Raw genomic sequence first — 17,855 nt, forward strand, 5'->3', positions numbered from 1 at the left:
AGCCACTTCAAGAGCTGAGATCTATGTACACCATGTTCTTGCTATTGGGGTACTCTGCAGATAAAGATTTCTGCAATATTAATTGTCTGGCCTGGGGGTCAACATTCTTGTCTGATTTGGGAGTCTACATTTACTGTAATATTAATTGTTTGGTCTCGGGTCCGTTTTTTGTTTATTATCTGCTCTAAAGTCTGGATTATTTATAGGCTCTATTGAGGTCACTTTTAAATTTAGTTACCTCTTCTGTGGTCTATAATAATAATGATAGCAGTGGCAGTCTGACTGCAGTATTTTCTCATGTTTTATGGGAAGGTGTACTGTGGAAATGTGTGCTTTTTTTTTTTAATGGTAGTTTATTACTGCGCTACTTGAAGTTGTATGGTGTGGCCCTCAGGTTGTGCACCTCTGCTCGATAGTTTTCTAGTCCTATGCAACAGCAGCATGTTTGTTAGCTATATATATTTTTGTTCACTATAAATTTAATACTATATATTTAAATCCACGGCTGTTGTTGAGGTTTTATGACCATACTTATGGTTATCTGCATAGATTAAAGGGAACCTATCACCAGGGACCTCATTTTCACTAAAGACAGTTTACAGAAACCCATCACACCTGCAGTGCAAATATGTCTTTCTGCTTTCTCTAAGCATTTGCATTACAATATAATTGTGAGTTATAACATACCTTGCACCCTGACAAAATCATCTGTGTGATCCTAGGGGTTAATAATAATAATAATAAGGGCTTTGGTTTGCATTTCACAAAGCAAAATGCAGACTGCTCAGCTCTTCGCCCCCAGCTTTGTGCTCCTGTACAGCTCCTCCCTCCTGATCTTGCATTATATTGTAATACTAAGAGAAAGCAGAAAGATAGATTTGCAATGCAGCTGTAATGGGCTTTTATAGCCTGCCTTTAGTGAAAATGAGGTGGTAACAGGTTCCCTTTTAAGGAAAATTAAGTGAATTTGGGGTAAAATTCTCTCAAGAACGAACTTTCATTTTTCTTTTCAGTTGGTTAGCTGATGTTTTTTGGTTTTCCCACATGACTAGATAACAGGTGTGAACCTTTGGTGTCAGTGGTTTTACAACACAACAGGATGAGAAAAGAAATGTGCCCCCCCCCCCCCAAAAAAAAACCAAGAACTGAAAACCGTGATATTTCTATGTTCAAAGAATTTGTTTTTCAGTGTATTACTTTCTTTTATAATCAGAATTTATCTTTAAGATAAAAATTAACCTACTTTGGCTGCTTTACCAACACAGACAAAATAAAAAGATGATGGTTTCCCCACAAAAAAACAGGCGCCACCATCATATGAGAGGAAAAAAACAGACGCATAAATGTCTGTCCCTATTCCTTCCAATTGTAATTATACTTTCTTTTGCTAAATGTTTGACTTCAGGGCCGTGACCATCCCCACTATAACCTTGTCCTTACTACTTAGTCAGAAGTAGAAAAGTAATAGAAAAATGTTTGGACTGTTAATGGTATGCTAGAACTAAGAAGAAGTAAGGGCAAGGATCTGGCTTACGTATTTATTTTAGAGCTATGGGACCAAGATTAAGAAAAAGATTAGGAAGAGACAAGCTAATCGAAATAGGGGAAACGAGGCACAGAAACCATCCTTGTAATTACCATCTGAACCTTTCTATACATGGCAATGATTTTACATATATTTTACATATGCAGAAGGGATAATTTACTTGTGGTGTCAGAGATGAACTTCCTAACAACAAAGAGGAGGCAGAAAACCCACATAAGATGTCTAAATGTTTAATGAGTTGAGAAAAGGCGCACCGGATTATAAGGCGCACCTTCAATAAATGCCTGCTCAAATGTCTAGGTTCATATATAAGGCGCACCTGATTATAAGGATGAATGACCAGCAGGTGGCAGACCTGTGCACAGCTCAAGGCAGCTATTGTCTGTAAATGCGGTTCATATATAAGGCGCACCTTTGATTTCTGAGAGAATCAAAGGGTTTTCTTGTGCGCCTTATAGTCCGAAAAATACGGTAAGCATCATTACAGTGTCTCTTGGATACTCATGTTGCATAGATAGGGCATAGCACTAGGGTCCATATTTAGTCAAAAGATTTGCAAGTACTTATCTGGAAGTATAGTCACTTGCCTAAATGATTCCAGCCTGGAATTCACCCAGCTATATATATGTTGCTTGTATGTCAGACATCATCACAAAGGATGGCCCCGTCTCTTAGAGAATTGGACTACTCAAGCAAGTGACATAATAATAATAATTCTTTTATTTATATAGCGCACACAGATTACGCAGCGCTGCATGGAGCTTGATAAGTCAGTCCCTGTCCCCAGTGGGGCTCATAATGTAATCAACCTACCAGTATGTTTTTGAGTGTGGGAGGAAACCGGAGGACCCTGAGAAAACCCACTTAAACACAAAGAGAACATACAAACCCAGGTCCCAAGCACTGCAAGGCTGTAATGCTAACCACTAAGCCACCTTGCTGCACCTACACATACTGATATAGTTTGAACCAATCTTTTTGACTTTATGGATTCCTAGAGTAGTCTTTCACAGAAACCAGAAACCCATTGTAGATGAGAAGACTTGTATTGGTCAGGATGTAACTTACCTGTTGTGCGTATAGCATTGTTAATGAGAAGTGAATAGTTATGAATTTGTTGATGTTGCTGGAAGTGGTTTTGTGGGTGATCAGACCTTGTAAACTGATAGGTAATAATAGTGTCTTTTTTTTTTTTTTAAATACTTTTTTACAATACAAAATTATAATAATAGTGTCTTATTTCCTTCCATCATATTGTTTCAAGCCATTGTATGTCTTCTAGATACAGTGCCAGGCAGCCTCCACCCCCTACGTGTCTTCTGAGCTGACATGTAGAAAGTCATGCGCTGTGTACAAACCCCTTGTGTCACTAATGCAAGCAGCTTTTGTTCGCTGGGACTTGTGTGTAACTTTATATAGGGAGGCTCCCTTTGCTGCGGATGTGTCATTTGTGGACAGTAAGTAAACTGGTATCACTGTGAGGTCACTGTGGTTTCATGTAACCAGGGTACATGATTTGGTGACCTCATCTACCTCCGTACTGGCACATCCACAGTGATTCTCTGTAGCCCAGAGGCTTGGAATTCTTTATAACCATTCAATGCTTATCCCAATGTATTACACATTTTCTCATATTCCTGCTGCAGTTTTCTACCCCTTTCATCCCTAAGATTGGATGTAGTAGAGAAAATAACAGCTTTCTGTTAGAACTGCAATAGAAATACTATTAAGTACTACAATTTTTAGAGTATACCTCCACATTTCTGCTGGTAAATATGGGTATGTTACCATTTCAACCAAAAGCAACCATTTCACGTGTTTGTTGGCAGAATTGTGCACAACAGAGGAGTAATGATTGCAATTGTTGGCCAAATGCTCTTTGTAGCTAGAATTTAAAGGGAACCTGTCAACACATCTTCACATATAAAGCTAGTGAAGGGCTCCTATAGAGCCCTGTTAACTAAATGCAACCCTCTTTTTGCTAAAAAATTGTTTCCCTCATATCCCAATAATATAAACTTTGTTATCTGGCATCAGACGGCCGGTTGGTCCTTCCCATCTACTACTTCATGCAGATTCTCCTCCCTATTCAGCACTTCATGCCATGTGACCAGGGGGATGTCATCACATATTTCTAACCCAAATATGTGTTTGATCCATGAACTTCTAGTTCTCCCCATCCCCCATAGAGGCATGCTGTGATTTCATACATATGGCAAATTTTAGGGGTAAAAGGACCTAGTTGACACCAACGACCGGTGCCGGCACCATTACAGGTGTCAGTGTTGGGTGTTTGCTGCACAATACAGCACAAAGATGGTGGCTAAGAGCTGAGTAGTCTGCAGCACATACAGGGCACATATTGTTTTTTTTTTTTTTAATACATCCAAAGCCCAACCCCTGGGACTACACAGAGGTGTCAAGGTGGAAGTTAAGTTATAACACACAATTATATTGTAATGCAAATGCTTAGAGAAATCTGAAAGGCATATTTGCACTGCAGGTGTAATAAGCTTCTGCAACCATTTAGTGAAAATGAGGTCCCTGGTGACAGGTTCCCTTTAAATTCCTTCTTCATCCAATCCCCTTTCCTTCCTTGGTTCAACTTCATGGACATATGTCTTTTTTCACCTATTTTAACTACCGTGTTTCCCCGAAAATAAGACTGTGTCCTATATTAAAATTTGGTCATATAGAGGGACTAAGGCTATATTCACACTGCCGTTGCCCGCCCATACCGTACCGTAGCGGGCAACGGCAGTGAACGGGGAGAGGAGGAGGAGGAGGTGAGCGCAGCTCACCCCCGCCCCTCTGCATAGCAACCTATGGCGCATGGCGCCGTATTACGGGAAAAGATAGGACAGGTCCTATCTTTTTCCCGGGTACGGAACGGTACGGTGCCACACGTGTGCTGCACCGTACCGCTCCCGTAGGGTGCCGTGCGCCCATAGAAGTGTATGGGGGATGTATATCGGCCGTGTATACGTCGGCCGTATATACGTCCCCCATACGTTAGTGTGAATGTAGCCTTAGTTTTTTATTTTTAGGGGATGTCTTATTTTTCCATAAACAATTTACATTTTATTGTTGAACAAATAAATCAACATTTATTGATATACTGTAGTTCTACATCATCATAACCATCTGAATTCCATCAAGAATTTCTTGTGGCTCTATTTCCGTGAACAACAACCTATGTTTCATTTAAGGATGCTGGAATTTATTAACAAAAAGCAACATTTTTTTATTTAATCCCTTAAAGGAAACCTACCACATTAAATGGTAGGTGTAAGATGTAAATACCGAGCACCAGCTCAGGGTGAGCTGGTGCCGGAGCTTACTTTCGTTAGTGTCCTAAACCTCTGTATCGCGGTTTAAACACTTTTTAATGTTTATAGCTGATGCAGTTTCGGAACACCATGCTGAAGCTGCTTCAGCTATAAACATTAAAAAGTGTTTAATGCAAAATGGTGTAAAAGTCACGTTTCAGACATTTGGGCACTATTTTGGGGTTCACCGCTAGGAATAACCGTTTTTTATATTTTGATAGATCAGGTATTTTGAGATGTGAAGATATCTAACATGTTTGTGAGTTTTACTGTTTATTACGTTTTATATCCGTTCTGGGGAAAGGGGGTGATTTTGCATTTTTAATATTTTATTATTTTTTAAAACTTTTTTTTTTTTTTTTCTTTTGCTATTTTTTTTAGACCCTCTGGGGTTCATTAACCCTAGACGGTCTGATCGTTCCTACTATTGTAGTGCAGTACATGGCATTTTTACAAAGTATTCATTGCAATGAGCTTCTGTAACAAAACTGCATATGCCATGCAGCCTCTGGTCTGACGAAGACCTGAGGCTGTCATGACAGCCGATCGCTGCTGCCTGATGACGTTCTAGGGAGTCATAATTGGAACAAAAATTGCGTCGCCGTCTTTAAAATTGGAAGGGCTAATACAGCAATCCTTGATACCACCAATAGTGGTTATTAGCGGCGGGTGTTTGCTGCAATATGCAGCAAATCCCAGCTCTGCGTGAAGAAGGCTCAGCTAGTTAGCCCTCTTCAAACAGCCCCCATACCTCTGCTGCTAGGTCTTATTTTCAGGGGAGGCCTTATATTTCTAAGCTTGAACAAAATTGTACGAAGTCTTATTTTGGGTGTCTTATTTTAGAGGAAACGGGGTATGTAACTTATTATTATGATCATTATTATTCTTATTGGTAGTATTATTGGGATCGTAAAGACCACCATTGACACATCTTATGACTCCTCTGCACCACCTAATGGCAACATTTTTTGTGTTGTAGAAACTAATTAGCTGCAACCTTTAACAGATATTTAATTTCTGTGCTAATCAATTTGGGAAACGTCACTGTCAGTATCCGCTACCAACACTGATTTTTTTTTTTTTTTTTTTAATTTTTTTTTTTCCCCCTTTAAGTCAAAACTGACAGTATCCGGCTTCATGTAGCCAGTGTGTGTCTCTGTAGACCCTTTGCCCTTCTTGCTCAGCTCGGTCTTCAAAGGCCTCCCTGCTGATTCATTGTTCTCTTCACTTCCTTAGAATGACTTCCATTCTATGAATTTTCTGCAATCCTGCTCCTTAAAACCAGAAAGTGACACAAGTCATCTGGTTGTGGCTGGAAATTTCCCTTGACTCCTGTAATGTAGGTTGACATGTCGGCCATGGTGGCATTGCTCTGCATAGAGTGCGGTAGCTCTGTGTTCCCATCAGATGATGCCGCTCCCTGGTGTTGTCCTGGAATAGCAGGTGAAGCATCTCCTCCCCAGACAATACAAGTGCACTTGGGCGTTGGACCCGCTCTCACCACTGTCAGACGATAGGACTGTGTAAACAAATGACTCCTTTACACGTCCTGACTTGTCTTCCTCGTAGAGCCGCATTGCAAAGGAATAGTCTTGACAGGTAGTTTTTTTTTGCTTGCTATGAAAGCATCCTAGAGGCATGCTACTTGTATGCACATGCTGACAGCAGTGTGAAGGCACCCGCTCCAAGAGTAAATGTATTTTTAGCCAGAGACTTGATAGTCATGTTGCGGCCTTACATAATATACTGCAGCGGCCATAAACGTTCAGAATAAATGATTGCATACTCTTCTTTAGTCAGGCAGATACAGGTTAACTGAAGTAGAGTTTAAAACATAACTAAACTTTATAAAGGAATAGGGCAGATGACAATAGTATACTCTGTAATCTACTGTGTTATAGCAAATTGTTTTTTTGCCCTTCTTTTTCCCCATCCAGCCTTCTTGCTTTTACCAGTTTCTATACATTTACTTTCAGTCCCTGTACTACACTGACATCTGACTCACAGGCCCTGGGTAGTTTTATCTACTTACAGAGATGAATCGCCAAGTGAAAGGGTTGGAAAGGGTTCATCCTTGCCCACCGTTCTTATCTGCCTGAGGTTGTGGTTACACGTTCTACTTTGATTGCATTATGAAACGCACCCCAACCTGAACGTGGCTTAAACATGTAACCTGCAAATGATGCAAAACACATGGTGCTAGTTACTGAACAAATGCGTTTCAGTGGAAAGACAGATGCAGGTGGCACAAGCCCTTTCCCATTCCATTTGCATTGCGTTTCAAAATGCAATACATGAGAAAGAAGAACCAGAAAAAAAGCACAGAGAAACTTCTTTCCATAGTGTAGTACAGGCAGTTCCAGGGTTACATATAAGATAGGTTCCTTGGGTTTGTAGTTGGGTTTAATTTGTATGCAAGTCTAAACTTTATATTTTATAATTGTAGATCCAGGCAAAATCTTTTATTTTTATTTTTTTTACCCCAGTGACAATGGGAGTCTACAAATTTTTTGCTGTAATGGGACCAAGGATTATCAATAAGGCTTCATTATAGACACCTTACAGCTAAACATTGGAGTCTGGAACTAAAGTTAAGCAGCCAAAGTTTACATTGGGCAGAGGGGTCCATCTTTAACTAGGGGTCGTCTGTAAGTCATGTGTCCTTAAGTAGTGGATTGTCTGTACACAGCAACAAAAGAAAACACGGTCACCCCAAACTCCTCTTTTCCCCAGGGTTACAGTTCTTTTCGTAATGAAGTACATTACAATGTTTACTATCAGCTGCACTTTTTATTTCTGAAATAAAAGAAAATTTGCTATTAAAGTTTATGCTTTTAGTCTATGTAGTGCAGTTTGGTCTTGTTTTCTGAGAATGTGACACACACACCTGAATATTGAATGTACAGGAAGTTTCTGCAGAACCTAGAATCTGACAAAAGAGAAAGTGACTACAGAGGTCAATGTATCTGCACACCTGTCTAGTCGCATTGTGGTAACCTCATGGCTCTGGACCAATAGCAATAAGTTGCTATCATTAGTTCATTGCAGTATGTGCTGAATATTTTTTTTTCATCAGAATTTGGAGAAAGTATGGTATGTCCTATACATATCTGTTTTATCCCTGATCTAAGGATGTAGGTATTTAGTTGAGATAAACGTGGTTGCACTTTTTGCTCATGCTCAGAAGTTAAGTTCCTTCCCTACAGATCAGAGGGAAACTTATCTTAGAACTACTAGAGTGATCAGGAAAACTGGATTAAGGCATTATTGTCCAGTATATGTACTCTCTGTATACTGCTTTATGTTTTAGTTTGCCTCTTCGCCACATTCACGTTTGTAGATGTTAGCTGCTCTGATGGATGGAAGAGAGGAAAACTGTTTTCTAACATCTCATATTCAGAAATATAGAAACACACATGAAGAAGTACTATAGGTATAGAAGCGCTGCTAGACTGTGCAGCATTATGATATGAGAAAATCCTGATAATGAAAGTTCAAGCGTTCAGTAAAACTGATTGTTCATGAGGCGATTCCTCTGTATCTGGAGATTGTTATAGATGTTGTCTGTGTGGATACTGCATTGCGACCAACCCAAGTCAGTGTTGAGAAGCTGTTCTCTAGCCTTAGAATAATTAGGTCAGACTTGAAGGAGGATCTGATGGAGGTGATATTGTTTTTGTTTGTTTTTTTCAACTTACATTTTATTGAATAGTTTAAAGTTTCACAGAGGTTACAAATAATACAACAAAGTCAATGTGGTCATAGAAAGTGAACATTACAACCTTAATAAATTTCAGTAAGACCTTTACAGCAAAAAGCAGAACATGTATAGCAGGTAGGCAACATGTTGGTCCAATAAGCAGACCATTATTCTCACGGAGGGAGAGGAAAAAGGTAGAGGCCACATAAGACTCGGTTTCTGTCTAGCTTCTATTTCCATATTATTACCCTTCATAGAAACTTCACATCTAAAATGGATCAGTATGTGGGGGTTTAAGAAAGAAAAAAAAAAAAAAGCCGATGATATTGTTTTTAATAACCAATTCATAGATTCACTAAACAAATATTATTCAGTGCATTTTTGTTGAAACCTTTTTTTTCCAGTGTTTTGTATTATTACAACCTTGGAACTATAACTTTAAAAATTGTATTCCAATAAATATATTTTTTTTCTGTTGTACCTAAATAAGTTGGTATTCGTATTACAATGTTCATAAAAAGCCTTATTATTACTGTAAATTGATCACTCAAATATGCCCCATGTACATGGGAGTCGGAGGTTTGGCTTACTGACTCCACAGCCCTAGGTGACCTGTAGCATTCTTAATCCGTTTTAAGATTGTTAGGGTAGAGGATTTTATAGTGCTTCTCATCTCGCATTACTTGATGACTTCATGAAAATGTATGTCGGTTCTAGTAGAAGTGAATGTGAATCCTGCATTCTACTGCATACTTTCCAGTGAACACTTGTGGCTTATTTAGAGAAAATTTCTTATAATGACCATTTACATGCTGTGGTCTCTAATGTGTCCATACAGTTTCAGTTTTGGCTTGTAGCTGGGGAACTTTTTTTTTTTTTTTTCTAGATATATTAGGTGACAGTTCCCTGACAGACATGCTCGAGAAACCAAATATTGGGGGAGTTTTTGAGGTAAAACTGTTCAGCTTTAATTTTATAGGCAACTGTGGGAAAATAAAAGCTGAGCTCTGATTGGTTCTGCTGTAAGAGACTTCTGATAGATCTCCCCCGTTGTCTGTAGAAATGCCATTTTGTTTGGACCATCAAACACATATTTTTGTGCATCTATTTCTGCTGGAAAATGTTACATATTTTTTAGATTATTTTAAGAAGAGCCACAATAAGCATTTGCTCATTGTTTTCTTCTAAAACCAAAGATATATAAGATGTTTGTGGTTTGGTGCCAATGATGCTTTCCCCCCCCTTCTTTAAACTTTTTAGTTTTGCTAATAGCAATATACAGCGCCTTGGTCTATGACTCACATACTTCATCTATGACAACATCCAGGACAAGAGGCATGTGACAAATGCTGCACAAAGTTTATCTGCACATCTTTGCACGTTTTAGGACTCGATTATTGGAAATTACTGTACATATTTGCCTTTCACAGTTGTGTGAACCAGCACCACTGCGCTCCATGGTCTGTATATAGTACTATATACTATGTCTTTATATGGAGTACATTTTTAAGGCTTTTAGTGTAGTCCTGTTGTATTAAGTGCTTACTGTACATTAACAGTGGTTCCTAATAAAGGAGTTAAAAAACCAATAAATTATAGTGTACATACAGTTCATACAAGTTTTTATCCACAGGAAGTAAACAATGAAGCTTTTTATAGAACGGCATCATGCAGAGATCTAACAACTCATGAGGAATTGATATAGAAAGTATATTGTATAATCATGTATGTTTTCATTAGACAAACAATAACATTTATTTGGGGAAAGTGGACTACCCCTTTTAATTGTTAGTGTAAAAAAAACATACAGGATTTGAAAATCACTACTTATCAGAAGTATTTCTTACATTCTGATGCGTAGTGTATTTGGCACTTAGTAAAAGCTTTACACATGAAAGTCGCATGAAACAATGCAATGTTAATATACACTTGCCTGAACTTTATGTGTAACAGATCCATAAAAGAAATATCAGATTGGCAAAGTGTATCCACCCCCTCCCACAGCGCAGGTAATAAACAGAGAATAAAAGGGGAAGCACTAAACTCTGTTCCTTGTGTAGTGGTCAGACCAGGTTACTGCCGATCAGAGCTTATTTATTAGGTTGGGAGCTGAGATACAGTACTTATTAACCCATTACACAGAGAATGGAGCTGTCTGCTTTCTCTTTCATTCTCTGACAGCTGATCCATGGTTGTGTTGTTTGTTGGACCACAACTAATCTGATACTGAAAACATATCCAATGGGAGAAGAAAGCACTGTGTCAAAGGGGTTGTCCAGGATTACCTATTTCTTAACTATGGGGGTATTAAAATAACACACCACTTGTTCACTGTAGCATGGTGCTGCTCATCACTCCCAGTCTCTGCATATATACAATGATGGCTACGTGCCTACTACATGTTTACCTCTGGCCTGTAAGCTGCAGTGGGCGGTTGTGGACTAACACCCAACACCACCACTGATCATCTGTCAGAGAATGAAATTAATAAACCACTTATTCTTCACTGCAGCGTTGTGCTGCTCATCACTCCCAGTCTCTGTACAGTAAATATACACAGATAGCCACATGCCAAATACATCTTTGAGCCATGGCCTGTACGGTGTAGTGGGTACACACACTTGAGGTACGTTTACTTACCTGATATCTTACATGTGTTGCTTTCTCACTCAGGTCGGACTGAGTTTACCATCTTCTTTCTGGTGCATGTAAACGCATTGTCTTGTGACACAATTTCAAAGTTAAATCCTGCACTCAGTCCGAATCAGTCGGATCGTCTGACGGTACGCCCCCCAATTTGTGTCACATGGAAGCAGCGCAGCTGCGACCCAATCACAGCACAGACACCTCTTTAAATAAAAGTGCAAAGCCAGACGAAAGTGAGTAGCACGACCCTTAGTAAATGAGCCCCAACGTCCATGCAGATTCACAGCAGAGCCTCTGTATACAGAGCGCCGGTGAGGGGCTTCGCCGGAGCAAGTTGAGTATATGCGGTTTGTTATTTTCATATCCGGGGGCCACATAAGAAGAAATTGCTAATCTGTAACAACCCCTTTAAGAATATACTGTATATGTTTGCAACTTGCATTAGTGTGTATCCTGTTGAGTTCTATATCCCGCTAATACTTGACAACCAGCCCATGCAAATATATATATTCTTACAGGAACTTTCCGCGGTTCATGGTTATATTCTGTTTAACTTAAATTTCTTAATTGAACTACAGAAAATGTTTATCCCCCTCATATGACCGTGAGTGCATCCATAGCTATATATTTTTTGTTTGTCAAAGACTTTCAGCTTTATTTCCAACTAATGTCCGATTTCTTTGTATTTGCAGGCGATGACTTCTCTCTAATACAACAAGAAATCTTCATGGTGAAGGAATGTAAACACACGAATATTGTGGCCTACTTTGGCAGCTATCTCTGGTACAGTTATATTTCTGATAATCCAAATACAGGAGTTTTTACTCGTCATTAATGTCACTTACCGAGTTGTCTGATTTAGTTCCTATTATTAAAGGGGTTAGGGCCTAACTTGCTTATCAGTGGGGGTCTTAGTGATGAGACCCCCACAAATCATGAAGCAGATGGCTGCGCGTGACCGTTCTGCCCCATTAATCTCTATAGAGCTGACGGAAATTGCTGAGCGCCACGCTCACTGATCTCCCATCAGCTCCATAGAGATTAATGAAGAATGGTCATGTGCGGCCGCCTGCTCCAGTATTGTGATGGAGCATACGTGGGACCCCATCGGACCCCTCGTTTACGTGTTCTGTGGGGGTCCCTCTCTGAGACCCTCCACTGATCGGCAAGTTAGGCCCTAACCTGTGTATAGGGCCTAACTTCTGTTTGTTGGAAAACCCCTTTGAAGAAATACGCCATTCTAGACTGAGTTATACCTGGTGCATAGCATGACACAAGGTGATGGGCTCTACTTCATTAGGTCTGCAGGGCAGAATATAGTGTCCACGGATGTTTTCTTTTCTGACTAGGACTGTAATGAGATTTTAGTTTTTCTAATATGCTGCCTTAAAATACATCTACCATGATAATAGCATGATAATAACACTCTGCTATGATCGCGCATAGATCGAGAACTGTCGAGGGAGAGCTGGTAATGTCACCCGCTCCCTGACCGCTGTGTGGGCGTAGCCAACTTTGTCGAGGGTCATGCATAATTAGTGATCTGAGGTGCCAATTAGGCCACATTCACATGGCCGTTGGGGGGCGTATATACGCACGCATGCGGCACCTTTCCATACCCGGGGAAAAGACTGGACATGTCCTATCTTTCCCCATATATCTCTACAGAGAGGGGCGGGGGCGAGCAGCGCTCACCCCCTCCTTCTCTCCCATGCGCCCGCGGTGCTACGGTACGGTGGGCACAGGTTAGTGTGAATGTGCCCTAGACATACGAAACAAATAAGCTTACTGCACCTCTGGATGAGGAGGAGAGTATAAACATTTACCATCGGCTATCCTGATGGTAGATGTCATTTAAGTTCATATTCTGAAAAATTATGATCAAATGTGATGGGAAAATCTGTGCAGCAGTGTTTTTTGACACTGATTTTCACTCTCATGTCATATCTTTTTTTAACAGAATATAGGGAACTATCAACGTCCCATTATTGCTAATATTGGATTGATTTTGGAACATTTTTTAGAAGGATAATCTGAGCCAAAATCCTCCATATGTATTTGTCATAAAAGAAATTGGGCACAGTTTACAGGTTTATGCCAAGCTACTTATTAATGGAGTCAACCAGTTCCAAAATTGCCCCACAAGTAAAAGTGAACATGTGCTGCAGCAAAAAGGAAAAAGGTTTTTTGCTTAAAGATAAAAACGGAATTTCCAATAAAATGATTGATCACCAGGAAGTAGGAAGGCCGGGTCTGGATCGCACATGAAGGGCCATACACAGTATTGTTTATATTTGTGTGGTGATTTGGGAGTTTGTAGACTCCCTGTGTACAAACTAAATCTACTTCTTCCTCCTGTATGAAAAATTTATGATCACACAACTTTCAGCCCAAACATTTTTTATAGTTCATCATTCTTCAGCTAGACACTTCTATTGTGTATTAATATACCTTCCCTTTCTATGTATATTCTAGTCGGGAAAAGCTATGGATCTGTATGGAGTATTGTGGTGGAGGATCTCTCCAGGACATATATCATGGTAAGGCACTATCGTATAACATATAGATACTATATCCATCATGTAATCTCTGTAACTAGAGAGTAACAGGAAATCTCTCATCAAAATCAAGCATGATAAACCAGGGACACTTAGTCATAGATCCAGGCACCATAACTGTGGTCATCTTCTTATCTTTGATTTCCATGGCCTCCTTCCTCCAACAATCAACTTTTAACATTATGCTAATGAGCCAAAAGACCCCTGGGGCATTACCAGAGCCCATCCATGCTGTAGCTTCACAGACCATAACACTGTCTCCCCTCCCCCTGCTTTCTTGGCACTTCTGCATAGTGTAACAGCTTCTGAAGCTATAGCAAGGGCAGGCTATGGTAATTCCCCCCCAGAGCTCTTCTGGATCATTAACCTAATTAGACCTGGGTAAGAAGGAAAGAGACCATGGATAACAAATATAAGAAAATTACCACAGTCACGGTGCATGGATCTATGAGTAACTGTCGCTGTTTTATCATGATGGATTTTGATGGTAGATTTCCTTTATTTGTTCTAATTTAACTCGCCAAATATTTTTCTTGCAGTATGTAGAATTGCATAGGTGCTTTCTGCTGAATAGGAGCCACTTGTTCAGAGCTAATCTCTATTATAGCTTAGAGCAAGGGGTGCCTATTCCATTGATGTCCATATGAGTGATATAGTAGAGGTTGGTTCTATTAGATTAAAAGATGTCTCCTCCCGAGAAAACTCATTAAACAACTTTGATTACGTGCAGAATAAGAGTATGAGCAGTGGGAGCTGGGCTAGTTAGTAGGGAAAGCAGGAAGATGGCAAAATAATTATTAGGAATTGAAGGCTTTTAGTTTTAATTATTATTGATCTTATTGTCAATATTTCAATTTATTTATGAACATTGATTCATCTGTCTGTTCCCTTTTGTCTTAGTCACTGGACCACTCTCCGAAAACCAAATAGCTTACATGTGTCGTGAAACCTTACAGGTATTTACAGGTTTTAATACAAGACCCCTATAACGCCGTCACCCCTATTCGCCGTCACATGGGGATTCATTCCTAAATGATTTTATGGAAGCACCGTTCTTGCCAATGAGTTTGGGTGGCATCCTAGCAGGGACTCATGGCTGCATTCAGAAATTGAACAGTTTGATAATAAAGGGGGAAGACAAATGCATCCTACATTTGTTTTATTAAAGATAATGTGTCACATGAAAATATCCTACTTATAACCAAGGTTTAAAAATGTTTCCATATCACTAGGTAGACGTCATGAAACGCACAGTATTCAGCAATTTTCAATTTGGCCACAAGTTAATAATTGGACTATTTCTGGGTTTTCTATACAGTAGTCGCCTCATTTACAGCACAGGCACAACAGACAAGATTACAATAGAAGATAACATCTGTAAAGCAGACACAAGTATTACATAGATTCACTATAATCGGGAAATAATCTGCACAGAGAATGCCTAGAAAACTGTAGGCCAGTGATGGTGAACCTTTTTAAGTACCGAGTGCCCAAACTACAATCCAAATCCCACTTATTTTTCATGAAGTGCTAAAACTGGATTTTAAGCAGTAACTTATTGCTTCTTGTTCAACTTTCATCATAGCGTCCTTGAAGACAACAAAGTTGACATGAAAAAGAAAAGTGCAAATTTGGACTATCATTGTATCTTCTCTCCAGAGTCGCTCTGTACAGGAAGAATCATGGGGTCAGCAGGAGGACCTCCAAATATAAATAGTCCCTGTCCACAACTTCTTTTGGTTCATAATGCATAAAAGCAAATGGTAGATTTTCTTAAAGTTCCCTGAAAGTGCAGGACAAGTCTTGTCTTTGAGTCTTTTCTTGTGAACTGTGCTGAGGCGAGGGGTAAGGTGCCCACAGAGAGCAGTGAGTGGCACCCCTGCCATAGGTTCACAGTCCCTGCTCTAGACCATTTCTGCATGATAGATTACTAAATGATTTGCTATCCAGTGTCAGAAAATAAAAAAGTGGTTTTAATGAATCAAAATAAAAGCATGTTCTCTTTAAATTGGGTCACATTATATCATTGCACATTGCCACTAATACTGGGGATGTTTGCTATTGTTTTAAGGGTTAGTGCACTATCCCATGTATTATAGTGGGCTCACTGATATTAATGTAATCGTAATTTTTAGGTCTTTCCTAATACACACACAACTGACCATCTGTTATCCTGCTTCAGTAGATGCATACATTGTTATTTGCCATACATAAGCATACTACTGAACGTATCTACATGAATTCGACTGTTTTACTCTTTGGTTGTTTTTGTTTTAATCACATTTTCAATCTACTCCAATGTCCCTGAAAATCTGACATTTGTGCCATTTATCAAAACTAAAGAAAATGAACGGTGAAGATGTATCAATAGATTATTCCCGCAATTTTGTTTATGCAAATCTGCACACAGTGTTTGGAAGCAGTCCTGGAGATCTGTAGAGCCATGCCTTTTGTATGTGGTGTTAATAGCACATGCATTTATATTCCAGGATTGTTGCTGGCATTACACATCATCTACTAACATTGTAAGCCTCATCCTCTGTTTTTAACTTTTTTTTTTCAGGGCCTGGCATACTTGCACAGCAAAGGTAAAATGCACAGAGATATAAAGGTAAGAATAATGAATTCATTCTGATTGGATTCCTATAATCTTACCCATTCTTCAATGATAACAATGGTGTATGTTTCCCGCAGGGTGCCAACATACTTCTCACAGACAATGGAGATGTTAAACTAGGTACCATCTTATTTCACCTCTCATGTTATAAATATGGCTGATATGTCTTTGTCTTCATTGTATTTTACTCCCTGTTTCTATTGTAGCGGATTTTGGGGTGGCAGCAAAGATAACAGCAACAATCGCCAAAAGAAAATCCTTTATCGGAACTCCATACTGGTAATAAAATGTTATTTAATGTTTTTTTCTGAGGATTTTTGCATGTTACCATAATATGACCATATCTGCTTTATTTTAGGATGGCTCCCGAAGTGGCAGCAGTGGAAAAAAATGGAGGTTACAACCAGCTGTGTGATATCTGGGCTGTCGGCATAACCTCCATAGAACTGGCAGAGCTGCAGCCGCCATTGTTTGATCTGCATCCAATGAGGTTTGTTGTTACATTGTAATCCATGGTTCATTCCTTTGATTGTCCATTGTGTGAATATAAGGAATGTGTCAAGCGGTTGCACTTCTATGCCAGACCCACTAGGGCAATCTTATTAGGAAAGCTGAAAGTTATACAAAACCTTTTATTAGTGGATACTAAGGCAAAGGGGTATCCTCTGGTGGACTGCAGCTTTCCTGCTAAGATTGTCCTAGTGTGAATGGCTGAGCAGTGGAACCCCTTGATCTATACCTTGCATACTTACATTGTTTAAGTTTTTATCATGTTTTAAATCTATATTTCCATGTTTTATTTCATCATTTAGGGCTTTGTTCCTAATGTCTAAAAGCAACTTCCAGCCTCCAAAGTTAAAAGAGAAGCTGAAATGGTAAGTGCAACACGTCCCTCCAACCACACATAATAAAGTGGTTCAATGGATTTTCTTGTAGCTGATGCCCGCTGGGTTCAGAGCTGCTTAAAATGCAATAATAAACGCTTTATAATGATGCAAACTAAAGAAACCGTAGTCCACATGTTTTTGTAATGATAGGATATTAACAGATGTGGATACAATGAAGATTCTCATCCACTACCACATGTACTAAATACATGTATGTGAGGTGCGTCATGGTCTTAAGTGTTCTTATGGAAGTCCCTGGTAACAGATTACAGTTAGTTGGTCTATGGAGCTCTATATGTAAGAGTAGACTCTATTAACCTGGTTGCATCCTCATAGATTTCTGCCATGTAGTATATGAGGTAAAGAATGGCAGAAGAAAAAAACAAGGAGAAAGTGCAAATAGTGTAATAACGTTTGGAAAGCAATCGTGAGAACAAGGTGAAATAATGCTCACCGTTTTGGGTTGTGCAACTGCTCAACACTATTCATCGCCTGGATATGCTACTATATGGTGCTGCCTTCAGATAGGAAAGATCATCTGTAGCCAATTGTCACTGGACAGGATCCTTGTG

General features: G+C 39.4%; 1 protein-coding gene across 1 annotated transcript in view; it reads left to right on the forward strand.

The window, feature by feature from the left end:
- Positions 1–17,855, forward strand: part of MAP4K5 (mitogen-activated protein kinase kinase kinase kinase 5) — a 64,907-nt gene that overhangs the window by 23,436 nt on the left and 23,616 nt on the right. Inside the window, exons 3-10 of the mRNA XM_072116018.1 lie at positions 11,914–12,004; positions 13,697–13,761; positions 14,680–14,735; positions 16,343–16,390; positions 16,474–16,516; positions 16,603–16,675; positions 16,755–16,886; positions 17,209–17,271. Coding sequence (XP_071972119.1) covers positions 11,914–12,004; positions 13,697–13,761; positions 14,680–14,735; positions 16,343–16,390; positions 16,474–16,516; positions 16,603–16,675; positions 16,755–16,886; positions 17,209–17,271 — 571 coding nt within the window. The remainder of the gene's footprint in view (positions 1–11,913; positions 12,005–13,696; positions 13,762–14,679; positions 14,736–16,342; positions 16,391–16,473; positions 16,517–16,602; positions 16,676–16,754; positions 16,887–17,208; positions 17,272–17,855) is intronic.

The sequence above is a fragment of the Engystomops pustulosus genome, chromosome 7 (genome assembly GCF_040894005.1).
Source record: "Engystomops pustulosus chromosome 7, aEngPut4.maternal, whole genome shotgun sequence".
Taxonomy (NCBI): domain Eukaryota; kingdom Metazoa; phylum Chordata; class Amphibia; order Anura; family Leptodactylidae; genus Engystomops; species Engystomops pustulosus.